The sequence below is a fragment of the Colletotrichum tamarilloi genome, assembly GCF_030869305.1.
Source record: "Colletotrichum tamarilloi strain Tom-12 chromosome Unknown Scaffold_38.1, whole genome shotgun sequence".
NCBI lineage: Eukaryota > Fungi > Ascomycota > Sordariomycetes > Glomerellales > Glomerellaceae > Colletotrichum > Colletotrichum tamarilloi.
Genome location: NW_026849421.1, coordinates 16,621 through 43,581, shown reverse-complemented (window position 1 = coordinate 43,581; position 26,961 = coordinate 16,621). Strand labels below are relative to the sequence as shown.

The 26,961-nt window shown below is 23.3% G+C and overlaps 2 protein-coding genes across 2 annotated transcripts; both read left to right on the top strand.

The window, feature by feature from the left end:
• Positions 1 to 350: 350 nt before the first annotated feature.
• On the top strand, positions 351 to 12,238 carry CTAM01_09502 (uncharacterized protein; the record flags this gene model as incomplete). The annotated part of the gene is made up of 3 exons (XM_060525521.1): positions 351 to 1,872; positions 1,927 to 2,332; positions 12,220 to 12,238. 3 exons carry the CDS (start codon positions 351 to 353, stop codon positions 12,236 to 12,238), a joined length of 1,947 nt encoding a protein of 648 aa, XP_060379767.1.
• Positions 12,239 to 22,227: 9,989 nt separating this feature from the next.
• CTAM01_09501 (uncharacterized protein) lies at positions 22,228 to 22,930 on the top strand (the record flags this gene model as incomplete). Its single annotated transcript, XM_060525520.1, has 3 exons — positions 22,228 to 22,252; positions 22,317 to 22,509; positions 22,564 to 22,930. The coding sequence occupies 3 exons, from the start codon at positions 22,228 to 22,230 to the stop codon at positions 22,928 to 22,930; spliced, it is 585 nt and encodes a 194-aa protein (XP_060379766.1).
• Positions 22,931 to 26,961: the final 4,031 nt, after the last annotated feature.

Below are 26,961 nucleotides of genomic sequence, written 5' to 3'. Positions count from 1 at the left end.
ATTGACTTTGAGTAAATCCTTGGTTTACCCACGTGTAGTCCAGAACCTTCCCCGCATGAAAGTCCTGCCTAAACATCGCTCTGGAGTTCGCATAGAATTCGAATACGATCCAAAAGGCATCGATCATATAATGAGCTACTAGCAATGATGCCAGGGCGGTAGTTCTCGTCCCTATCTAAGCCGACATAAATGCGGGGAGCACCTAGAGACTATCATATTCACCCGATCATATCGACTCAAATTGACAGGAAGCAAAGTATAAATGGATGTAGTCAAGCAGTTGCAACTATTATCGCTTACTCCTTCATCTCCCGCCACTCATTCACCTTTCTCATACCTCACCTGACACCATGTCTGTCAGTATCTTTGATCTACAGTTCGAGCAACATCGCTCCGCGTTGGGTATACACCAAACTACGCCCCGGATATCCTGGCGATTTGAAGGCGACGCCGCTAATTGGACTCAACTCGGGTACGATCTTGAGGTTACGAAACAAGGTATAACCGAAGTCTTCCACGTCGAATCTGCTGACTCCGTATTCGTCCCATGGCCTACTGTTCAGCTGAGCGAAGGTGAATCTGCCTCCGTACGTGCTAAGGCATATGGGCACAATGGCCAGCCGGAGACTTCCTGGTCAAAGTCCGTTACTGTTGAAACCGGTTTACTTTCACCAGAGTCTTGGCAAGGCGCGCTCACAATAACGACGCCGGATAAGAGGGCGGATCGTAATACCACACAGCATCCGGCACTCTTTAGGAAAGACTTCCCTATCGATAGTGAAGTTCAATCGGCGCGACTCTACATCACCGCTCTCGGTATATACGAAGCAGAGCTCAACGGACAGCGCGTTGGGGATTATGTTCTCGCTCCCGGTTGGCAGTCATACGCGCATCGCCATGTTTATGACACGTACGATATCACGAGTTTTCTGAAAGCAGGCGATAACGCCATTGGCGTGACCATCGGGGAAGGTTGGTTCTCGGGCCGACTCACATGGGGCGGCGGAATCAACAATGTCTACGGTGAGGATCTCGGACTGAAGTCTTTACTCAAGATCAGCTTCAAGAACGGAACGATCCAGTACATCGGCACCGACGAGACTTGGATGTCTACCGAAGCTCCTACTTATTCCTCCTCGATCTATGTCGGTGAATCCTTTGACTCGCGTCTCGTGCAGAAGGGGTGGTCGTCACCCGGCTTCGAGAACCAAAGTGCTTGGAAAGGTGTCCGGCCGACTCTTGGCCCGAGCCATCTAGTTCATGCTGACGGTCCTGGAATACGTCGCATCGAAGAAGTCACTCTAAAGAGCGTCACCTCCAGCCCCAAGGGCGCTACCTTGCTCGACTTTGGACAGAATCTCGTTGGGTGGCTGAAGATTAAAGTCGATGGGCCGAGTGGGACAACAATCAAGCTCACGCACGCAGAGGTTCTCGAAAACGGCGAAATTGGGACGCGTCCTCTTCGAGGCGCTCTCCAGACAGACTACATCACTTTGAACGGCGAGGGCGAGCTGACATGGGAGCCCAAGTTCACATATCATGGATTCCGGTACGTCCAAGTCGAAGGATGGCCTCAGGAAACGTCGCTCGATAGCAACAGCGTCTCAGCCGTGGTAGTTCACACCGACCTAGCAAGAACTGGATACTTCAGGAGCAGCAATGATAAGCTCAATAGGCTGCACGAAAACGCCTTATGGTCTATGAAGGGCAACTTCATGAGCATTCCCACAGATTGTCCACAAAGAGACGAGAGATTAGGGTGGACTGGAGATGTCACCGCATTCGGGCCGACAAGTGTTTTCCTTTACGACACCTCCGGTTTCTGGAAAGGATGGATGAAGGACGTGAACGCTGAGCAGGCTGATGCTGGAGGTAAGAGGGCATAATGGTTGGCTTGTTTGATTAATAACTGACTAGCATGCTAAGGAATTCCTCCCGTCCTCATACCTCATGTCCCTCAGGGATGGACAGCCAACGGATATCCACCGACCGCCATTTGGGGTGACGTAGCTGTCATCCACCCATACAATATCTTTCAAGCCTTTGGCGATCGAGACCTTCTCTGCGAACACTGGCCAGGCGTCAAACTTTGGCTTGGTGACGGTGTTAGGCGTGATTCCACTGGGCTGTGGGATCGTTCAACCTTTCAATTCGGTGACTGGCTCGATCCCCTTGCCCCGCCCTGGGATCCAGCTGCCTCACAAACAAACAAGTTCCTGGTTGCCGACGCCTACCTTGTGCACGGAATTGGTCTAGCTGCACAGATAGCAGAATGGCTCGGAGAGACAGCAGACGCAGACCGATATAATACTATTAGTATCCCTATTACAGGGTACTTAGTTCGAACCGTGGGTTAACAAAGAGATTAATTAAATTATATAAATTTTTACGTAAGTATAAAAAGGAGGTTCTAACTATAAGTTAAGCTAGTTATAATAATTATAAATAAGGCCCCTAATTAGCCCCTATATAGTTAGCTATATACTACTATTAAATTAGATTTTTAATTTAATATTAACTTTTTTTTTTATTAATTTACTTATTATAATTAAAAATATAATTTAACCTCGGGCCCGTTTATTAAGTCGTCTCCTTTTCTCCCTTTTTTTTATTCTTTTTATATAACTTATTCCTTTATTTATATATTAACTTTTTTATTATTTATAAATTACTTTAACCCCTTATTAAGTACTATTTTTATAAAAGTATTAGTAAAGTTATCGTTATTATTTATTTAATAAATTTCGAAAATCTCGTATTTTTTATATAATTACCTAAGGGCTATAATATTAATTATAAGCCTCTTTTTTTTTATTATTCTTAATTTAATAAGATATTTATATAATAAATAAAAATTAGTATAAATAACTATTAAAATTAATAAAAAATTAAGTTAATTAATAATCCTCTTTAGCATTATTAAAATTATATAAATAAGGTTAACGCCGTTAATTATATTATAAATTTCTAATATTAGTATACTTCTCGTTATTTACTTACTTTTAGTTAATAAGTAGTAAACTATATTATTATATATAATAAATTCGCTCTTTTTTATACTCTTATTAACTAAGATAATAATATATTTTAATTATAAAATAAGGTTATTATTATTTATAAATAACTTATTAACAAAGATATAGAGCTTATTAATAACGAGGTTAATTAAGTAATAAACGAGGCCTCGATTAAAGTTCGTTTATTATTATTAAAATCGCTTATTAAGTACCTCGATATTTCGTTTATTTAAATTTATAACTTATACTATTTTAATATAATTAAAAATTATTTTAAACTAATATATATTTATAATATATATTTTTTATACGAGCTTAGCCTTATATTACTTTTTAATATTAATTATATTTGGGTTAATAAGGGTAATTTTTTTATTTTACTTTTTTTATTAAAAAATAACGGTTTCTTTTTTAATTATAAAAATCTTATTATTAAATATTAATAAGTTATTTATTATAAGGACCTCTTTTAACTTAGTTACGAAGCCCGCTTTTTAAAGCTCCTTATCCTCCTTTTTTATAAAGTTAATATTAAATAGGCCTAATATATTATCGGTTTATATTTTAATAATTTTAAATTAGTTTTTTTTATATTTAAAGATTAATAAATACGGGTTATATATAAATATAATTATTAATAATTAATTAATATAAAAATCGTAGTATATAGCTTATTAATAAGTACTTAATTTTACGAGCCTATATAGTAATTTAAGCACTTTAATAATCGTACTTTCTAAGTACTTACTAACTATTTTTTTTAATAAATAAGCTAGGATTTTTTTTATAAACCCTATAGCCGATTAAGTATAGGCCTAAGTAATATTATAGCTCTAAATCTCGTATCTCTTTTTTTATAATAATACTATTAGTACTATTATTAATCGTTAGCTATAGTACTATATTATAAATAATTAGGTAAATAGTATTACTTTTTTAATATTTTTATACCCCTAAATTATATACTTAGATTTTTTATATAGTTAAGGTATCTTTTTTTTTTTAATTTTACGTACTATTCGTAATTTAAATATATAAAAACTTTTATATTTCTCGGGGTTATAGAAAATAAATTAATAAACCCCTCGATTATATAGAGTATTTATTTTAATAAGATCTAATCTTTTATACGACTTTTTAATAGTTATAATAATACTTTTTTTACGTAATTTAATTATTAATTCGAAATTAGCTTTTTTTTTTATTATATAAAAATGTTACGGCTAGCTAGTTATAATAAGTATATTAATAAAAGTTAAGGCTACGAGTACTAAATAAGTAGTATCGTAGTTATAAATAGCTTCTCTAAAGCTATATTTATAAATTATAAAATAAATAAGGCTTTAATAATTAATTATAGTCTTATTAAAAAAGGTTTTTAGTAAAAATAGCTAAAAATAATTAAAAGATCTAATATTAAGTTAATTACTAAAAAGCTATAAAAAGTTTATCCTTAAGCCTAGCTTAAGTTTATATTATATATAAGTTTTATTTTTAAATATATCTTTTATAATATTCTTATTTATTATTACTTAATTATTTACTAAATAGTTATCTATTTTACTTATTTATAATAGTTTATCTTACTTATTTACGAGCGTCCGTTCCTTATTTTATTATATAATCGTAGTTATATAACTTATTTATAGTTTTTTTATTTTAAGAGGAGTTACCCTAGGTCCGTACTTTTATATATATAATATAATAGCTACTATAAGTCTTATAAAATAAGGCCCTAGTCTTATTATATATATTAGGTCGTAATATTAGCTTCCCCTCTTAAAAGTCTAGTTTTCTAGGCCTATAAATAAGTTATCTATTCCTAAATTAGGGAGTTATTAAGTATTTTTTTTTTAAAATATACTAATACGATATTAGGTTAAATTAAAAAATCGAAATTTTTAATAGCTACGTCTTGTTATAAATTATTACGTATTATTTATTTTTTTAATAAAAGTATAAAAATAATACTTTATTTAAATTATCGCTTATAAGGGGTCTATTATTTAGTTCTTTTTAATTCCGAAGTTTATGAAATATATTATTATTTAAGTATTTTGTACGATATATTTACTAATATTATTTATACTTATAAGTATTACGTTTCTATTTATTAAATCTTAATTTTTAACTAGGTATAATTAATTAGTTAGTAATAGAATTTAATTATTTTAATTATAAAAAAGATGTAAAAGAGTTACGGTTTTAAAAAAGAGCTACGGAGTTATAAAAAAAAACTAAGGCTTATTAATAAGCTTAAGCTAAGTTAAATAAGTTATTATCTAAGTTAGAGCGTTTTTATTTTTAAAAGCGAATAGTATTTAAAAAGAGTCGAATTATATTAGAGGAGTTTCTTAAAGATTTTAAAAATACTTTTTTAGTAGCTCGTAAAATATAGGCTAATAATATTTTTAAAATTATTAATTAGGACGCTATAATAACTAAGAGTTCTAAATTTAATTTTAATTTTAATACTTTTTAAAAAGTTATTAAGAGTTCTAGAGGTTCGTAATAAGTTCTTATATATTTTCCTTATATTTATAGTTTTTTTATTTAATAAAGTATTCTTTTTTATTATCCTTTATTCTATAGTTAATAATTTATTTAATTTTATATTTTAATTAGTTTAGTTTAATAATAATATAATATTTTATATATAAACCTCTTAATATAAGCTTAAGTAATAAAATATAAAAAATAGGGTAGTATCGTATTATATTTAATAATTTTAATTCGTAATTAATTAGTAAGACTTTTTTAATAATTTCGAAAGGTCTAAGTTTTTTATAATCTAATTTATTATTTAGTTATTTTATTTTAATATTATAATAAAAAAGATAAGTATTATCCCCCTTTTCTAAAAATAGTCTTCTAATTTTTAATCTATTTACGTTCTTTTTTATATATTATTATATAAACTCGAGGTTTAGTAAGGCTTATTTATAAATTTCTTTAAGTTTACTTATATTTACTATAGCTTTTATAGCTTATAATCCTTATTATACTTTTTTATATATTATTAATTAGAATTTATAATTAAAATAAAACGGGGATTTTCTTATACTTTTATTAACTATATTATTATATACGAACTAGGTTATTAATAAAAATATTACTTAATTATCCTAGTTATAGTTTATATAATAACAGAGGTATATTTCGAAGATCTAGTTAATCTTTTTTATTTATTTATCGGTTTATAAATAAAATAACGTCGATAGTTTATAATCTATATTAAGTTATAAAATTAGAGATTTCTAAAATTTTAAAATAAATAGCTTATTTTTATTAAAAATAATTGTTTTTAATAAATCGTAGTTTAAAAGTATAGCCTTAGTAAATATATATACTAGGTTTTTTATAATACTTAATTCTTTATAAAGAATAAAGTACGTAAACTTAGTAAGTCGGTTAATTATAACTAAGATACTATTATACTATACTTTAATAAATAGTTTTTTAAACTTTAGTAATTTAATAATAAAGTCTTATATAATTAAATATTATATTTTTATTAATAGTTATAATAGCTATAGCTCTTTATAAAGCTTATATAAGCTATTTTTACTTTTTTTATAAATTGCGTAGTTTTTAATTATTTCTATAATTTTAGTACGTATAATAGATTTATTATAATATTAATAAATCTATTTTTACGTTTTAATAACTCCTTAGTAATTATATACCGGTATATTATAAATTTTTATAATAAGCTTAGGAGTTATCCTTCTAGTTAAGTTAATATTAATCCTCTTAATTATTATAAAAAGCTTCGTAATTAATATAAAGCTACTATCCTTTTCTTATTTAAAAATAACTTATATTTTTTTAAAGACTATAACTTCGTAGTTAAGTTTTTTATTAAGAGCATCCGCTCTATTATTTTTTAAACTTTTCTAATAAATAATTTAGAAATTATATTTTAATAAGAATTCGCTCTATTTAACTTATTATTTATTTAGGTTTTTATTTATTATAAAGTTTATAAAGTTTTTATAATTTATATAAACTATAATTTTATATTTAGTTTTAAATAACTATAATCTCTATTTTTAAAATATTTTAATAATTACTATTAGTTTTTTATTATAGATTTATTAATTTAATTTTATTTTATAAAATGCTTTAGAATAAAAATAATATAAATAAAGCTTTTTTTACTTATTTTATTATCCTAGGACCGCTCTTATAGTAAAGTTTAAAATATTAGTTTTAATTTTAAAAGGTTTTTAGGGATCTAAGATTATAATAACTAGTTTAAAAACGACTATATTCTTAATTTTAATAAATACTTCTTTATACTTAAGGTCCTAAATAAATAGGGTATCTTTTTATATTAAGTTATTAAGAAGTTTAATTATATTAATATAGTCTTTAAGGAATTATTAATAAAAATTAACGAATTCTAAGAATTCTTATATATCCTTAACGTTTTATAATATAAGCTAGTCCCTAATTACTTCTATTTTTAATATTTATATATAGATTTATTTTAATATAATAATATATTTAAAAAAGTCTATTTTTTATATATAGAACTTATATTTAGAGGGTTTAGTATATAGTTTAGTATTTTAGAGTTTTTAAAATACTATATAAATATACTTTTTATATATTTCGAAATTAGGAGAGAAAATAAGAACGTTATTAATATAAATAATAATAAAGATATTAATATACTCTTAGAGTATATAATTAACTATTATTTAAAAAGTTATTAGAGTATTAGTAAATTTAAAGGGTATAACGAGGTACTTAAAAAGTCCTTTATAAGTTCGAAATACCGTTTTCTATTCGTCTCCTTTTTTAATTCGAATCTAATTAAATACTTCCTTAAGATTTATAATAATAAACTAATTAGCTTTATAAAATAGATTTTTAAGCTTAGTAATAAGTAATAAAGGGTAATAATTCTTTTTTATAATTTTATTAAGTTTCCTATAATTAATAATAAGTCTTAATTTCCCGCCCTTTTTTAATATAAAGAATAATAAGAATCTTATAAAAAAGTTTAATAGTTAAATATATCCCTTTTCGAGTTTTTTATTAATATATTTATTAAGATACTCTTATTCTTCTTAGTTTATTAAGTATATTAAATAGAACTTAGGTTATATTCTTTTTTTAAATTCGATTTTTATATTTTAATTACTATGTTTTAGTAATCCTATTTCTTTAGGTTTTATAAATAGTTTTATATATATTTAGTACTCTTTAAGTATAGTTTAGAGTCGTTATAATCCTTAATTATTAATATTATATATAAACTTCCTAGAGCTTTTTACTATTTTAATAAAAACTATATATTATATTTATTTTTATTTTTTAGGAGTTATTAGAAATCCGTTTAAACCCTTTTTTTTTTTTAAGTTATTTAGTAACTAGATTTTTTTAGAGAACTTAGCTAGTAGTCTAATTTATCTATAAATTATATTTTCGTAATTATAAGATTCCTAGAATAATATTAATATTTTTAATCTCCGTAATATTATATTATAGTTATTTTTACTAGTTATTAATATACGTCGAGAGGTATATAATCTTCTAATTAATATATCCATAATTATAGTTAACTCGTTTTCTTTTTACTATTTATAATTAATATAAGTTATCTTTTTATACCTATAGTAAGTTAAGTTTATTTACTATTTTTAGTAAAATATAAGTTTCTTATACGCTACTATTAATAATAGCGTTTAATCCTCGTTTATAAATATTAAAGTTAACTTATAAGTATACGTTGTTATATTATTTAATTATATATAAAAACTCTTTTTTTATCCTCGCCTCTCGTCGTTTTTTTATAATTAGCTTTTTTAGTTTTTTAATATACGCTTTTTTTATTAAGTACTTTATTTATATAGTTTTTATTATTCCCTTTATACCTTAGTTTTTTTAATATAGTAGACTTAATATTAATTATATTTATAATCTTCTTATTTTATATACTTATTATTAAGGTATTTTATAAAAAAGCTAGGGTCTAAACTAAATATTATTTTATTATTATTATTAAAACTTAGTAATATCTAGTTAAGTAGTTAGTTTTTTATATAAATATTTTTAATAAGTTTATTATCGCGTCTTTATAAATAAAAACGGCTATTTTATTTATATACGAGGTATTAGAAATATTTATTATCTAAGTATTCTATTTAAAATAATTCCTTATAAAAAGGGTTTTCGGAATTAAATAAAGAATAGTCTTTATTTATATAAGAAGTTATTATAACCTTTTTACGTTTTTTAGTTTTATAGAGCTAAATAGTTTAGTTATTTTTAAATAAATAAATATATTTATATTATAATTCGTCGTTATCCTCTTTAAAACTAATATTATTAATACTAAGTAGTACTTTATAATTAATCTCTATCTAAGTACGTTATTAAGTAACGTTACGAAGTTTATCTAAATTATAAAGTAATTTTATTTTATTAAAATAAAAAGAACTAGTTCTTATATTAATATTTTCTTTTTTTTTAAAATTAAAGTTAATTTTTCCTTTTTTTATAATTCCGAAATTAAGAGTTAGTTTTTTAAGTACTTCGATTTTATTTTTATATAAGAGGTCTTCGAGCTACTCTTTAATTTTATAAATAAATTTTCTATTACCGTTTACTTTTTATATTATATAAATAGACTTAGTTAGGATTTTATTTAATTTAAATCCTTTTTTAAATTTAGTAAATTATTTTTAGTTTATACGGTTTTATTATACTATATAGACGAGGCTATTTATTATTTTTTTAGTATTAGGTCCTCTTTTTTTAAGTTTAAAAAGTTATTTTTTTATACTAACTAGGAGTTTTTACTTAATTCGTTTTTTAAAAAAGTAAAATATATCTTTTATAATGGGGTCTATTTTAGCTTTTTCTTTTATATTCTTATAAATCTAAGAGAGTATAATAATATATTTAATATTATTTATTTTAAAAATATAAAGTTAATAAGCGGGTATTTTTTTTTTATTATTATTACTAAGGTTTTAATAAGAAGTAGTATAATATTATATCCGAATTATTTTATATTCTTTAGTTATTTTAAGTACTATTTTATTTATTTTTTATTATTTTAGTAAGTAAAGTAGCTATTATTATAATAAGCTATTTACGAGAGTTATTTATAAGGGACTTCTTTATTTACAATATTAGCTCGTTTTTTTAAAATAAGTTAGTATTAAATATACTTAGGTTATTAATAGTTTTTAACTATATATCCTAGCTTATCGTAGTTATAATATTTAAAGTTCTTTTTTTATTATAGTTCTTTATGTTTAGTAATATTAAAGTTTATAAGTCCTTTATATTATTTATAAAACGTACTTTATTATTACTAGTTTCTCGGGTTATTTTAATAATTATTTAGTAGTTTATTATAGTTTTAGTATTTTTTATTAGAGTTAGCTTAAGGGCGTCGTACTTCTCTCTTTTTTTTATATTATTTATATAATTAAGTATCGATCTTAATAATAAGTTTAATATACCGTAGGAATTTTATTAGTATTTTTATTTTACTAAGTTTATCCTTAACTTTATTTTTTAATCTTTAATAAAACAAAAAAATACGGGTTTTTTTAATAAAATCGAGTTATATTATAAGTTTTTTAAACTTAGTAATATAATACGAGGTAAACTTAGTTTATTAAAAATTAGCTAAGTTTTTTTTAGCTTATTATTTTTTATTAAAGTCATAAAATAGGGATTTAAGAGCGTTTTAGAATCTTATTATATTATTAAAAATATTCGTAGTTTTTTTTTATAATAGGGTAAGTAGTTATTATTATTAAGAAATTCTTTTTAAAAAGGTTCGAACTATTTTAAAGCTCGTTTTTTAAAAAAGGTTATTACGTAAATAACTTATTTAATTTTATTATAGAAGTTAGTAGTATAAAACGTTTAGTAAGTTTTAATTTAAATTAAAAATCCCTTAAAATACTTAGTAGTTCTATTAAAAATAATAAGTATATTAAGTTTAAGTTTTTTTTATTTATTTATAAGAGTTTTAATAATATTAATAGCGGCTTAGAAGGTTTTAATTTTTTATTTTAAGTCGTTTACTTTTTTTTTTTTAATTTTTAAGTTAATTATAGCTTTATTAATTATATTTTAGAGAGCGGCGATATTTTTATTATTTTTAGTTAAAGTTATAGCTATTTAAGCGGAGTTATTATTAAAAAGCTCCGCGAGTTTTTTATTTTATTTATTACTTTTTTTAATAATACGTCGTATTTTTTTATAGTTTATTTTTTTTAAAAATTATATTACTATCGGAGTTATAAGTAATATTAAGTATTTTATTATCCTCGACCTTAACTAGCTTATTAACTAAGTTAATAAGTTGCTTAGAATTAAATAAAGGGGTACTTAGGGTTTTAAAAAATATTATTATTTATTTTACTACTTAATAAATTTTATAGGGTTAACTTACTAAATAGAAGTAATTAAAATATTATAACTAGCTAGTTATAATAAGTATATTAATAAAAATTAAAGTTACGAGTACTAAGTAAGTAGTATTGTAATTATAAATAGCTTTTTTAAAGCTATATCTATAAGTTATAAAATAAATAAGGCTTTAGTAATTAATCGTAGTTTTATTAAAAAAGGTTCTTAATAAAAATAGTTAAAAATAATTAAAAAATCTAATACTAAGTTAATTACTAAAAAAGCTATAAGAAGTTTATTCTTAAGCCTAGCTTAAGTTTATACTATATATAAATCTTATTTTTAAATATATCTTTTATAATATTCTTATTTACTATTATCTAACTATTTACTAAACGGTCGTCCGTTTTACTTATTTATAATCGTCCGTTTTACTTATTTATAATCGTCCGTTTTACTTATTTATAAATATCCGTTTTTTATTTTATCATATAATTATAATTATATAACTTATTTATAGTTCTTTTATTCTAAGAGGAGTTACTTTAGGTCCGTACTTTTATATATATAATATAATAGCCGCCGTAAGTCCTATAGGGCGAGGCCCTAGTCTTATTATACGTATTAAGTCGTAATAAAAAAGTATTAAATACTTCGTTACTAATAATAAATTACTACGTTAAGGCTTACTATCGTAGTCTTTTATAACGTCTTATTAATAATATTAATACCCTTTTAATAATTTCCTCTCCCTTATCGTTTATTAGTATTACTATAACGATTTTATTAAGGATAATTTCTTATACTTTTATTATAGGTTATACTATTTCCCCTAGCTCTTCTTTTTTTTATAAATTAAAAATTATTTTAATAAGATCTATATAATATAGTTTAATTATTATAATTAATACTTTGAGTAACTAGTTACGATTTTTTATAATTATATATAGTGGTTTTCTTTTAGCTTTATAAGTATAAAAGATCGACTTTAATAAAATTACGCTTTTAAAAAAAATTATATAATATAGTATATTTTTTAATTATATAATATGCGTAATATATCCTAAGTACGCGCTTAACGTAATATAATAATTTTAATATAAAAACCGCTATTTAATTTGGGATAAGTAAGCTACCCTCTTTAGCTACTTATTAATAATAAGCTAAGTAATATATTTATATAATAGCGCTAGCTAAAAAGGTTTATAATAGAGGTCGGCCGTAATAATTAGCTATAATAGTCGGCCGTAATAATTAGTTATAATAGTTAAAAGCGGCCCTTAACTATAGAGGTTCTAAACTTTAATAATAACGTAGAGGTTTTTAAAAAAAGGGCTAAATAAGCTAATATTTATTACTTTTTAAAGCTCGTAAAGATTCTTTTTATCCTTATCGCTTCTAATATTACCTAAAGCTACTCTCTATTTAAACTAAATAAATCTACTAAATAAATTTATTAAATAAATTTACTAAATAAATTTACTAAGTAAATCTACTAAATAAACCTATTAATATATAAACTACTACTTAAATAGCTAGTTAAATAATTAATTAAGAGGTTAGCTAGTTAAAATACTACCTCGATAAGAACTTAAAGATACCCGTTAATAAGTCTGCCCCTCTTAGGCTAGGCGCCCTTAGCTAGCTCGACGCTATAGCTATTATAGCTAATATAAGTATACTTAAGAAGCAATAAAATACTTTTTAATAATACGGAATTTAGTTAGGTAATATTAAGTACTATAAATAGCTAGGCTAGTATAAATACTAAAATTTAGTATATCGATACTAGCTTAATTATAATAATTATAATAAACGGGCTAGAGATATATAAAGTTAGGATAATAAGCTAGTACTTTAAATAGCTCTTATAGGACACCCTAGGTAACGATAATACTTATATAAAAAAATAGATTATATTAGACCTAGCTATTTATATAGGCTAGTACTAAGAGGTTCTGTACGTATTAAAATAAGTAAAGCTCGCCCTATAAGCGGGTAGTAGAAGGTTAGGAGCTATTAATAAAAGGAAGATAACGGTTAAGTTAGTTAATTTTAATTAGTAGTTAGGTATAGAGCGTAATATACTTAGTTTTTTTTAATACGTAATATACGGTACGGCCCCGGCGGATTACTCTATCGGGGGGTTTTATAATTATATAAAACCGCTCGTTTATAGAAATTAATTTATATAGCCTAGCCTATTACTAAGTAATTTCGTACTAAACTCGTATATTGAAATTTAAAAATATATTTAAATTAGCCCCTATATTAGGCCTATTATATATAGTAGTTACCTTATTAATTTACTTTTTTATACTTACTTTATATAATACTTATATTATTTTTTTAATTACTTAGGCTCGTTAATTTATATTTAGTAATAGTAATAAAGTTAAAGTTATTCTTAGATATATTCTAAATACTAATAGCGTTAATATAAGCTTATTAAGCCCTATAGTATTATTATAATATTTAAGTACCGTTTAGAGGTATTCGTTATTAATAAAATTAGGATTCTTTTTTTTAATAATTCTAAACGCCCTTTTTAATTATTAATATACCCTTTTTAATTTTCTAATATTATAATACGTTTTTATAAGTACGACTTTTAGTTATATATTATAAGTTATTATATTTTCCTTAAATTTCATTAATTTAAAACTCGTATTAATATCGGTTCTAATACTATTTAGTAATTCTTAATATATATTAATCTAGCTTTTTTATAAAACTACCTATACTATTTTTATTTATAAATCCTAGAGGAATTGCCTTATTTAAAATAATATAGCCTCGTTAGTTATATATAAGACCGGTCGACTATTTAAATAGAAAATATTAATAATAATTTCTTAATTAAAATTAAGCTTATTACGTAATTTAAATTTAAATTTATATAAGCTCTATATATTTATTTAGTATTAATAATATACTTTTATTAACTACTTTAGTACCCCTATTTTAATATTATTATTATTTAATTATTTTAAGAAGCTATATAGCCTCATAACTAACGAGTACCTAAATCTCTAGTATAGTTATCTAAGCTTATTTTTTATTAAATAATTAATTAACTTCGTATTATTAATAAGCTTTATAAATATATACCCCTATTATCGTTTAATTATTTTAAAATACTTACTACTAAAGATTTTATTTTTTATATTATTAAAAATAATACTTAGTCGATCTATATTTTTTAAGTATAAGAGAAATAGGGTATTAATAAGTAAAATATAAAAAGTTATTATTCCGAAGTACGTTTTTATTTTTATTATACTTAGGGTAACGATTTTTTTACTTAAACTAAAGCTAATTTTTATAATACTTACTATTAACGTATTAAATATTATTAATATAATTTTTTATAATACTTAAAATTGCCCTTTTCTTTTTATTAACTATTATAATACCTTAATATTTAAAATAATCTTATAAAAATTATCTAGGCCGTACCTTTTACTTACGTAAAATACCTATATAAGCTTAGTATTTAAATAATCTAAATAATATAAAAAGGACCCCTCTAGCTACCCTTAGAATTTTTTAATATTTTTTTTTTAATATTAATAAAAATAATATCTTCTCCTTAAGTATTAAAAAAATAGAATTTTATACTATTAAATTCGTTCTTTTATTTACTTTTAAATCCGTTATATAAGGGACCTTTTTTTACTATTTATAAATAAAAACCTACTTATTAAGGGCTTTTATTACTTTTTATTTATTTAGTTTTATATGTTTTCTAAAAGCTAACGGAGCGAAAAAAGAGTAATTAATATTATCGATTTTATTATAATTTATTTGTTAGTATAAAGGGCGAGATTTTTTTTATTTTCTAAATTTCTTATAAAAAATAAATATTTTAAGCTATTATTATAGCTACTATTGCTAAGTTTTATACCCCCAGATCTATTTTTATATATAATAAGGAATTAGTTAAACTAATAAAAGTTAGTTTTATTATTTACTACCCTCGACTTTTTATACTATTTATACAATTTAATATACTCTTTTTTAAAATAGTTACTTAATTAATATCTACCCTTTTTATAAATAAAATATTACTTTTTTTATTACTTTATTTACGAGTTAAATTTCTATTTATTTAACGAATTTAAGCCTCCTTATTAGTAATTACTATACTTAATCTCTTTTTTTTTTTATTATATATCTAGTTAATTTAATATTATTAATAAGGGCCGTTATATACTTAGAAATAAGTTTAGTATAATATTTTTATTTTAATATTAAAACTAGATCTTAGCTTTAAATAGAGCGTTTTATAATTTTTAAATACCTAGTATAAAGTTATTTTTATTTTTAATATATACTAAATTATAATATAAAAAGGGAATTAATATACTAACGTTATAAATTAATATATTAGCGTCGTTCTTATATTAGCGTCGCTATTCTACTTTTTAATTAGTCTAAAAAAAATTATTAATATAGTTAGATTTTACTAAATACTTGTAAAGTATCCTAAGCTTTTATTCCTTTACTCCCTTTATACTTAAGTTATATTATTAAGCCTCGAAATCTAATTTATAATATTTACTTATAATAACTTTTATAATTAAAATTAAAAACGTTCTTTAAGGCTAATTTTAAAATAATACCCTTATTAAGAGACTTCCCTCTTTATAAAAACGATTATTAATTAATTACGGCCTCTTATTATTATTTAACTAACTATTATTATTATTTTTTTAAAAAAATAGCTACTCTAATATTAACTAATTTTATAAAATTAGTAATTTTAAAAAGTAGCGCGACCTTATTACTAAGCTCCTAACTAATATATTATAAAATACATAACTTTTTATAAATAATTACTTTAGTATAGAGCTTATATTATATTTTACTTACTATTTCCCTAAGGGAATAACAAAAACCTAGCGGATTACCTTTTTACGACTTTTTTTAAAATATAACCCCTCTCTTTTTAATAAATAATCTTAATAACGTTTTTATTTTATAATAAAGTAGTTTAATAATACTCTTTAGCTTATTAAATAGGTTATTAAAACTAATTAATAACTAATAATAATACTACTTTAATAATAAAAATATATTTATTAATAATAATAAATATAGGGTCCTTAAGTTAACTTATTACCCTATTTACCCCTATAACTATCCTTTATTTAAAGCGAAGCGTTTTTCCGAATTATAACTTCTTATTATATTTTAAATAACCGATCCTCCTCTTTTTTTATAATTAAAATCCTAAACTTATTAATTCTTAGTAATTTAAAATAAACTTATAATACCCTTTTTAACTAAGTTAATAACTTTATAAAAGCTAATAAATTTAATATTATAAAATAGAATAAGTATAAAGCTCGAGGCCGAATTATTTAATATACTTTTTAATATAATCGGTTTAATAAGCCTAGGCCTATATAAAGCGCTAGTATTTAATAATATAAATTTTATAAATACGGTTATAAATAGTAAGTTATTACTAAAGCTTAAGAAGAGGATAAGTAGTTATTATATTATTGTTTAAACCCCTAGTATAATTAATATAATTATAACCCTAGCTTTAAAGCTTTTACGTACCCTTTATATTATAAACTTATTAAGGTAGTTAAGGATATTATTAAAACTATAAACTAACGAGTTAGGATTTAATTACGTAACGTACGTACTATTATTTAAGAATAGTTCTTAGAGTCCTTATTTATTTAATAAGATATTTATAATACTAAGGCTTATATAAACCGAGAAAAACTAGCTAAATACTCACTAATTATAGCGTTAATTAAGCTATTTAATAAGTAAAATATCTTATATATAATAAAATAAGTAAATAACGAGCTAAACTACTTTATTAGCCTTATTTAGACCTTTTTTTATTATTTTTAAATATAGAAGCGATTCCCTAAAGTAATTAGTTTTAATAATATTTATAATACTAATCGCTTTAAGCTCTCTTTTTTTTAAATTACTAAGTAGATCTATTTTAGATCTATTTATAATACCGCGTTTAGCTTTATTAATAACGAGAGATTAGAGGGTTTCCGGTTTTTCTTAGTAAGTATTTACTAATTTATAAACTAATACTTAGTTTATTATTTTATTATTATTATTATAAACTATAATAAGTAAATAAAAGCTATACTAAATAAGTAGTTCTTAGACGTTTAGTAATAACTTTATATTTATTATATTAACTTTAATATTATACTTAGGGCTAAGTAAAAATAGGTTAAAGACCGTAGTTATAATAATAATAGTAATAAGTTTAATAACGAGGGATATTAGTTATTAATATAAATAATAATTATACTAAGTAATAAGGATAAGGCTTATATTAATATACTTATTAATAAGCCCCCCCTTTATATATATCATAAGGTCTTTATAATATAAAAGCTTATTATTTTTATTAAAACTAAGTATACTTTTAAAAAAGCCTAGACTAAGCTCTATAAAGAGTTTAATAACTAATACCTAATCCTTTAGTACTTCTATATAATATACTTATTTTTAAAAATATAGTAGGCCCGTTATTTTATTTAAAAATACTAAAATTTTAATACTCGCATTACCTCTAGTACTAAGTTAAGTAATAATAATATTAAGACTTATTTTTTAAATAGTCTTAATTATTTATATTAGTTTATAAACGTTATATAGGATATAATTAGTAATTAAAAACTACGCTTTTACTAAGCTTATATAAAGAACGAGGTATTTATAAGCTGGGAGTATATAAATACTTATTTTAAATACTTAAGTAAATTTTAAATAATACTTTTTTTAAAATATTTTATTTTAATTAGGATATAAGGCCGGTTTATAAAAAAAGTAATACTATTTAATAAAAAGCTATTCTTAGACCCCCTCGGATCCTATAGTTTAAATTATACTATTTTAATTAAGCTAAGTATCTTATACTATTATAAAATCTATTTTAAAATATTAAATTTAGCTATTTTTAATAAATAAGAAGTATATTCTTAGTAACGTTTTTAAAAAACGTCTTTTTTAAATCTATATTATTAAATCCTTAACTTTAAAATTATTATATTTTTTTATAATAAGCTAAAGAATATAGTATAGCTTATTTTATTATAACTAGCTTTATTTAAAAAGGGCTAGTTAGCTAATTAAGCCCGTATTATATATAATAATTAGGATATAAATAATAAGAAGCGAGGCTATTTATTTAAAAATAAAAATAAGTTAATATTAACTAGGTTTATAAAAAAAATAAGTTAACTAAGTTAAAGCTAAATATTAAGCTTATTTTAATAATAAATAAAGAACTAATTTAATATTTTTAATAAGGGGAGGATAATAGGGAATTATATAAGTAAATAGCTAATATAGTTTAGTATTTAGAAAAAACGGAGTTAATAAGAAATAGTTTATAATAATAATAAATTATTATAATTATATTAAAAAAAGTAATTAAATAGACGTTACTATAATTTACTTTTTATATATTTTAAATATATAATAAAAAAAAGCCTTATTTATTTAAAATTTATAAAAGCTTGTATTATTAACTAATTTAAGATTTATAAATCTTAAATAGGTAATATAATAGTTCTAAACGAGTACGTAAGTTATAATAATATTCTTATTTTTAAAAATCTTAAACTAAAGCTTAGATTAAAGAGGATAATAAGAATAATTATATTAATATAGTTACTCTTACCGCTTTTATAAAGAAGTACTATTTTTTTAAACTAATTAAAAAATAGAATAGTAATATTAATATAAGAGCGATATTAGTATATTAATTTACGACGCCGGTATATTAATTCCCTATAAAAATATCTAACTTTTTACTTATTAATCCTCTTATTTAGCTAGGTTTTTATTAGTTTATTAATTTAATTAATAAGTTTTTTAAAGATTTCTATTTATAATTTGCTTTTTATTATCTTAGTTATAAATATAAAAAAAATCGCTCGTAGTTTAAATAAGAGCTTTAGATTCTTATTATAGGTTTTAAAGCGGCTTCGGATTATATTAATAATACTAAAAAAGTCGTTCTAATTAAAATTACGTACTATTTTATAATAATAATTAAAAGCTTTACTTATAAATACGATATTAATTATTAAATAGTATTAATATTCCTTAATCCCAACTTTTTTATAGTAATTATAAAATATTATTAGGGTTTTTTATAAAACCTCGTACTTCCCCCTAGAGTATAATTTCTTTTTTAAAAAGATTTTTTTAAAATTTATAAATTACTTCGTATTTACTATTATATTTTTAATATTTATATACGATCCTTACGTTATTACGTATTATTAGTAATTTTAAGTTATTTATTTTTTTTTTATTAACTAATTAGTACTAAATTTCGTATTAATAATAATAATAAGCTATAGATTAAAATAAGTAGAATTATCGATTATTATACGTTTAGTATTATATTTTATTTTTATATATCTTTTTATAATAATAAATTATTATTAGTAATTATAAAAAAAAATCTAAATCGTTTACCCTTTTTTTAAATTTATTAAAGTAATTATACGTTTTATTAACTTATATTTAGTTTTATAATACGAATTCCTTTTTTATAATTATTATTACTAAGATCTCGTATAGTTTTTATAATTATAATTACGTTAGTAATACCCCTCGCTTATAGAGGAATTTATTAATTACTTTTATAATTCTTAAGCTTATATTTACGAACTATTTATCTAGTTAATAACTAAGGTCGTTTACGATTTTATAAAATAGGGGTTACTTTTATAGCCCCCTTTTTTTTATAAACCTTAGTTAAATAGATTAATATTACGTTAATTTACTTATTATTAAGCTAATCCGTAATTTTATATATTTACGTCCTTTAATAGTTTAAGTTAATATTTATTTATTTATAAAAAATTAGGATTTTATTTAGGATCGGGTTTTTTTTTCTTTTTTTTTACCCTAATTTATTAAGGGTCGTACTCTAGCTTATACCTATATTAATAATTATTAATATATTTAATTTTAATAAGGATATATTTAATTTACGTACTAACTATAATAAATCCGTACTTTTATTACTTAACGAATTTATTAAGGTCTAAGTAATTCCTACTTCTTTTTACTATTTTATTATTACTCTTATTTTTATTATTTTTAGTAATTATTATTATTCTTTTAAATTACTAACTATTATACTTATTAAGATCTTCTTTTTTATTTAATATAAAAAAGTAAGTTTTAGTAGTTCTTTTTTTAATAATAATAATAGACGTTTATATTATTATAAAAAAATATAATAATTAGTCGTAGGATCTTTATTAGTTACCGATTTTTATTATTTTGTATATTTTTAACTTTTTAAGCCTCGTACTTTTTATAACGTTTAAATTCCTTCTTTTCTTAACCTATTTTTTTAAAGTAGTATTTTAAAAGAATAGTTAAAAATAAATACTAAGTAGCTTATAAAAGAGCTAAATAAGCTATTAAGAACTAAATAAATAATTAAGTATAATTAGTAAAGTTAAGCCCTTTTTTTTATAAAATTAAAAATTTAAAAGACTTATTAAAAATACTTACTATTTTATCGCTTATATTAAATAAAGTTAATTATTTTAGAAATTTTTTTTTAGTTATTTCTTAGTACTTTATTTTATATTTCTTAAGTAATCTTTTTTATAGTTTAATTATTATTAAGTAATTATTACTTATTAATAATTCTTTTTATTACTTAGTTAATTTTTTAAAACTAATAATCTCGTATTAAGAGCTAGTATAAAAAAGAAGTTTTTTAGTAGTTTTCTAAAGGATTCTTTTTTTTTCTTTTTAAATCCTCGTTTTTTTAGCCTTTTTTTAAACTAATTATAACTTTAATAAAAAGTTAAAAACCTATTTTAAAATAGCCGCTTTTTTTTTAAATTAATCTCTAAAATTTATAATATTCTTAGTATAATATTATTAAAGCTTTTAAATCCTTTTTTTTTTTATAAAACCGTCTTTTATATTATATTTTAAAATAATACCCGGGGGGTAGTTAAGGGAGCTATAAAGAAGTTATTTAAATTACGAGCTTATAATTATATTTAGAAAATCCTTATAATAATAGACCTTTTTATATATTATAAATCTCTTAGCTTTATAACTTTTATAAAATTACTTTTATTACTAAATAAAAATATTTATATTTAGAGATTTTTTTCCTTAATTATATAGTACTTTTTTATACTATACTATCGAGCTTATTTATTATACTAATTAATTAGGTAAGTAGTTACTACATAAGTATTCTTTTTTATTAATTTAACTAGTTAATTTTTAATTATAAGCCGGTTATAAAAAAGTTATTTAGTAAAAAAGCTACTTAAAGTAATAATAAAAAACTAGTTATTTAAGTAGTTTTATTAATTAATATAGTTTAATATAATAAATATCGACTTTTTATAAGTAATAAAAAGCTACGATTACTTAATTCTATATAATATTTAAGAATTATTTCCTTTTTCGTTTATTTTTATAAAATTAATTAATACGGATTTTTTATTTTTTATAATATTAAAAAGTCGTCTCTTTTATATAATAAAATACCTTATTAATTTATAATAATAAAATATAATTACTAATTAATATTAGTATTTTTATTATAAAGTACTTAGTTCGAACCGTAAGTTAATAAAGAGATTAATTAAATTATATAAATTTTTATATAAGTATAAAAAAGAGGTTCTAACTATAGGTTAGGCTAGTTACGATAATCGTAAATAGGGCCCCTAATTAGCCCCTGCGTAGTTAGCTATATGCCGCTGTCGAATTGGACTTCTAATCTGAAAAATACAGCATATAGCAACCTCAAGACGAAGTTCCAGGCATTATGGATCAATATAGATGGTACTATGGTGAGCGAAACTCAGACCGGACTTATCCTACCTTTATACTTCGGTCTAATCCCGGACGCGCAAGTTGCAAACGCCACGCAACGTCTTCGGGCAATTATCGAACAAAATCAGTACAAGGTCGGAACCGGCTTCGCTGCGACACATTACCTTGGCCTCGGTCTCTCTGCGGTTAACGCGACAGATACATTCTATGGCATGATACAGCAAGAGGAAGTTCCCGGTTGGCTGTATCAAGTGAAAATGGGCGGCACAACTACGTAAGATTTTATTGTTGCTACTCTACAAAAACATCATGACTGACCCTGCCATAGATGGGAGAGATGGGACAGTATGCTCCCAGATGGTAAGATTAATCCTGGCGACATGACATCTTTTAATCACTATGCCTACGGCAGTGTTGCCGATTGGATGCATAAGACAATTGGCGGCATCTCGCCAGCAGCTCCGGGATACAAAAGAATCAGCATCGCACCCATTCCTGGAGGTATGCTCACCAACGCCGCCTGCTCCCTGTACACCCAGTATGGCCTGGTCTCAGCCGAATGGTGGCTTGAGTCTAGCAATTTTCGGTTGCAAGTCACTATCCCTCCGAATACTGTCGCAACGATCACGATTCCAGCAGTGGGGAGCAAAGCTGGAAGAACGACAGAGGTGGGAAGTGGAACTTATACATTCTAATAGACAGTTCAAAGACTCGCTTCTTCAGGAGAAAGTTAAAAAGTGTAAGACATTCCGCCAATGTGATCTTAGCGTGTCCGAAGATGCGCATTATTGGAGTCCCGTCGTGATCCAGCATGTCAGAAAGTCAGAGTTAGTTCCGATTGAATTCAGGTCATTACCTGATGAATAACCTATGAAATATCTACAACTATTATCAGATGAAAATGATCTTTCTTCGGTTGATCCGATGTCAGAGATATGGAGCAAGCTTTAGATCGCGTCCATGTCAGACTATTTAGGTTGATAACAGTGTAGCCAGTCGCGTTGAAAGATGCCATCACCTCGCATGGTCATCGTCTTTGAGGTTTCTTCACAGCACTCAGCTACATTCAAAGCCATGTACGGAGACAACATCTCGGCACCGGTACTTGGTAACATCAGCCCCGGTTGTAGTGTTCTTCAAGTCAACGTCCTCAATAGTAATGTCTTCACAGCCGCCCGAGCCTTGGCTGCAGTTCATATCCGCAACGTAAGTAGATGCGCCATCGCCGACCCAGTTGCGGATCGTCATGTCTGAGATCTTGAAAGTACTGCTTTCGCAGTCTCCCTGTTGGCCACTGAAGCTAGTACATTGACCAATGAGAAAAGGTGCCTCTCGTGTCGCAGTGAGGTCAAAGTTATAGAGGGCTAGAGATGCTATTAGTGTATTCCTACATATGTATTTGGAAGGCTCGTGTAGTAATGACATGGTGACTTACTCGCATTCTTGAGGTCTTGGATCAGATCAATTAGCAAGTCTTGTTCAGGTTCAAAATGAAAGCTTGGAAGCTTTCTAGGCTTTCTAGGATTCACTCACATCCAACACCGCCTCCACCTCCATTAGGGGGGTAGGTGTTGGATTACGAGGCAGAAAAGGGCCCTATTAGGTAGTTAGGTAGGGGTAGTAGGTAGGCAGTCTGGGCCCGTGCAGACGGACCCTTCTACTTACTTATACTTATAGAGGGATCGCGGGCCCTATTTATAATCTTCCCCTCGGATATATATATATAATAAACCTATACTAACTTATTAACCTAGTTATAACTAAAAGGTCTAACCTATTTACGTATATATTAATATTAATTAGTAATTAAATTATATATATATTTTTATTATAAGTTAGTAAGGATATAATTATAAAAGAAATAGCCTTAATTTACCTCGCTAATTATTCTAATTTATTAACTTAGTTCTATTTATTTAATTAATAATAAATAGCTTAGTTTATATTACCTTAACTCTTTTTTATTATTATTAGTTAATAACTAGTTAACTAGTTATAAGTTATTAAGAGCGCGCTTTATTATATATAATCTTTTTTACTAAGGCTATTATTATAAAAAAATTAACTATTTTATTACTATTATTAACCTTACTTTTATTATTAATATTATTTTTACTAGCTTTATTATAATTACTAACTTTTTTTTAATTAAGCCGCTTATAAAAGAATCTATTTTAAATATATTATAATTAAATACTATTTTAAATTAATAATAAGTAAGAAGAGATTAACTACTAAAAAATTAATTTAATAATTACTAGCGGGCTAGTGCTTAATAATAATAAGACTTTCGGAATTATAAATACGTTAATAACGAAGTATTCTCTTATAAATAGTAAAGTATTTTAAAATACTAAAGAAAAAAAAAGATCTTAATAATAATAGTAATAGGGATCTATTTTATACTACTAGTAAATCTACCTCTTTCTAACTTAATAAAAGCTCCGAAACTAAACTACTAAAAATAAAATACGAAAAATACTAAAAAAAATTACTAATTAGTAATTAATAAAATTTTCTATTTATTACTAAAAATACGGTTATAAAAGGCTTTTTTTCTTTTTTTATAACTTTTTACTAACTCTAATAACCTTCTATTTATATACCTTATTAAAAAAATAGAATTTTTTAACTAGTAATAGTAGCCCGCTTACTGCTATTAAAACGATCGCTATAACTAACTTACTACTTATTTTAACTTAACTAACGTTATACTATAATTAAAACACTACGATTATTTTCTATTATATAACTTACTTTACGAATATATTATAGTAATTACTAGCCCTAGTAATAAATAAGAAGGGGCTAGCGATTAGCTAATATTACTTTAAACCTATTTATACTTTTAAATTATAAAACTATATTTAATTTTAACTCGCTAATAAGACTACGTTAACTTAACTTAATAGGGCTTATTTAATATTATACTTACCTTTATAAGTAATAAGAAGCTTAATATTTTTATCCTTTTTATAATAAAATCTTATTATTGAAATAGTCTAATAAGTAAGGAGCTATAAAAGGACTCTAAGACCGATTTTAATAACTAAAAAATAGGGGACTTTTTAAGAATAAAAAGTACAATTCTTAAAAAACTAAGAAACTTTTTTATAAATAATAATATTAACTTAATAATTAGGGACCGTAGTTAAATAATAAATAAGATTATTAACGCTCTTAATACTTAGTACTTCTTTATTTAAATTTTTAAAAAGATCGTAGCTTATTAAAACTATACTAAATACTTTAATATATTATATTACGATTTTTATTTCTTTTATTTATTATTTTTATAATTAATAAATACTAACGATCTTATTTAATAAACTAAAGAAATAATAAGGGAGTTTATATAACCTTAACTAGTTTAATTAAAGTAAATAAAATTACGACTTTAGCCTTATTATTAACTAACTAACCTATTACCTTTTTAAAAAAAAAAAAAAAAAGAACTAAAAAATAAAATTATTATTATTTAATAATAAAATCTATCTTATTAAATACTATATTTTAATATAAAAACTAAAAACGATATTATACTTAATACTCGCTAATTAATTAACTTTATTAAGCTTTATAATAATAAAAATAAATATAATAATAAGAAGTACGATATTTTTAATAAGAAGCTTTAGATTTTTAAAGTACTATATTAATAAATAAGAATTAGTAAACGGTACTATTCTAATACTTTCTTAAATATATTTAAAAAAAGGGTATTAACTTTTTACTTTAACTAACTTAGTAATACTTTTAGCCTACTTAGTTTTAATATAATATATTAGAAAACTTAAGAATATTTTAAACTATTTACGAGTTATTAAAACTACTTTATTAAGCTTTATAACCTCTATTAGTACTTTATAATTTACGAGAATCTAAGTAAGTTAAATTAATAAATCTTATAAACGCTTATTAACTATATTATAATTCTTTATAAAGCGCTAGCTATATAGGGATTTATTTTTAATATAAATAACTAACTCTTTTATTACGTAAATAGTATATTAAAATATAGACTTATTATACTTAACTTAGTACTTATATTTACTAATATTTATTACTAGCTTAGTACTTTAATTAATACTATAGAGAGAGAACGTAATTATAATAAGTAGTAGTAATATTTATAAAATAGTGCTTATAACGAAGAGGTCCTTATTACTTATTAAACTAACCGTACTTATAATAGCTTTAATAAAGAAACCCGATTTAATAAATAAAATTAACGTAGCCGTAATATTATTAATAAAAAGTACTTTATTTATTATAAAACCGGCTATTAATTAACTAAGTATTTAAAAAAAGAGCGACGTTAAGTATACTAGAAATATAAAAATAGTAAAGAAAAAAATAAAAGATTTATACTAAATTTATACTTATAATTCCTTACCTTTTATAAGGGAACTACCCTTATTAATAATAACGAAAATAATAATATTATAATTTAATACTTTAATAACTTCGACTTTAACTATAAAAATAATTACGAGGACGAAGTCTAGATTTTAATAATATACCTTACGACTATTATTAATAATAAAACCCTTATAAATATCCTCGCTACTTAAATAATAGAGTATAGTCTTATTAATACTACTTTTATTAACGAGTTAACTAAGCCCGTAGAATTAATAACCTCTTTTTTATTAAATAAGAGGTACTCGTTAGGGGACTTTTAAAGTATTATACTTAATACTAATATTATAGAATTCTTAACTAC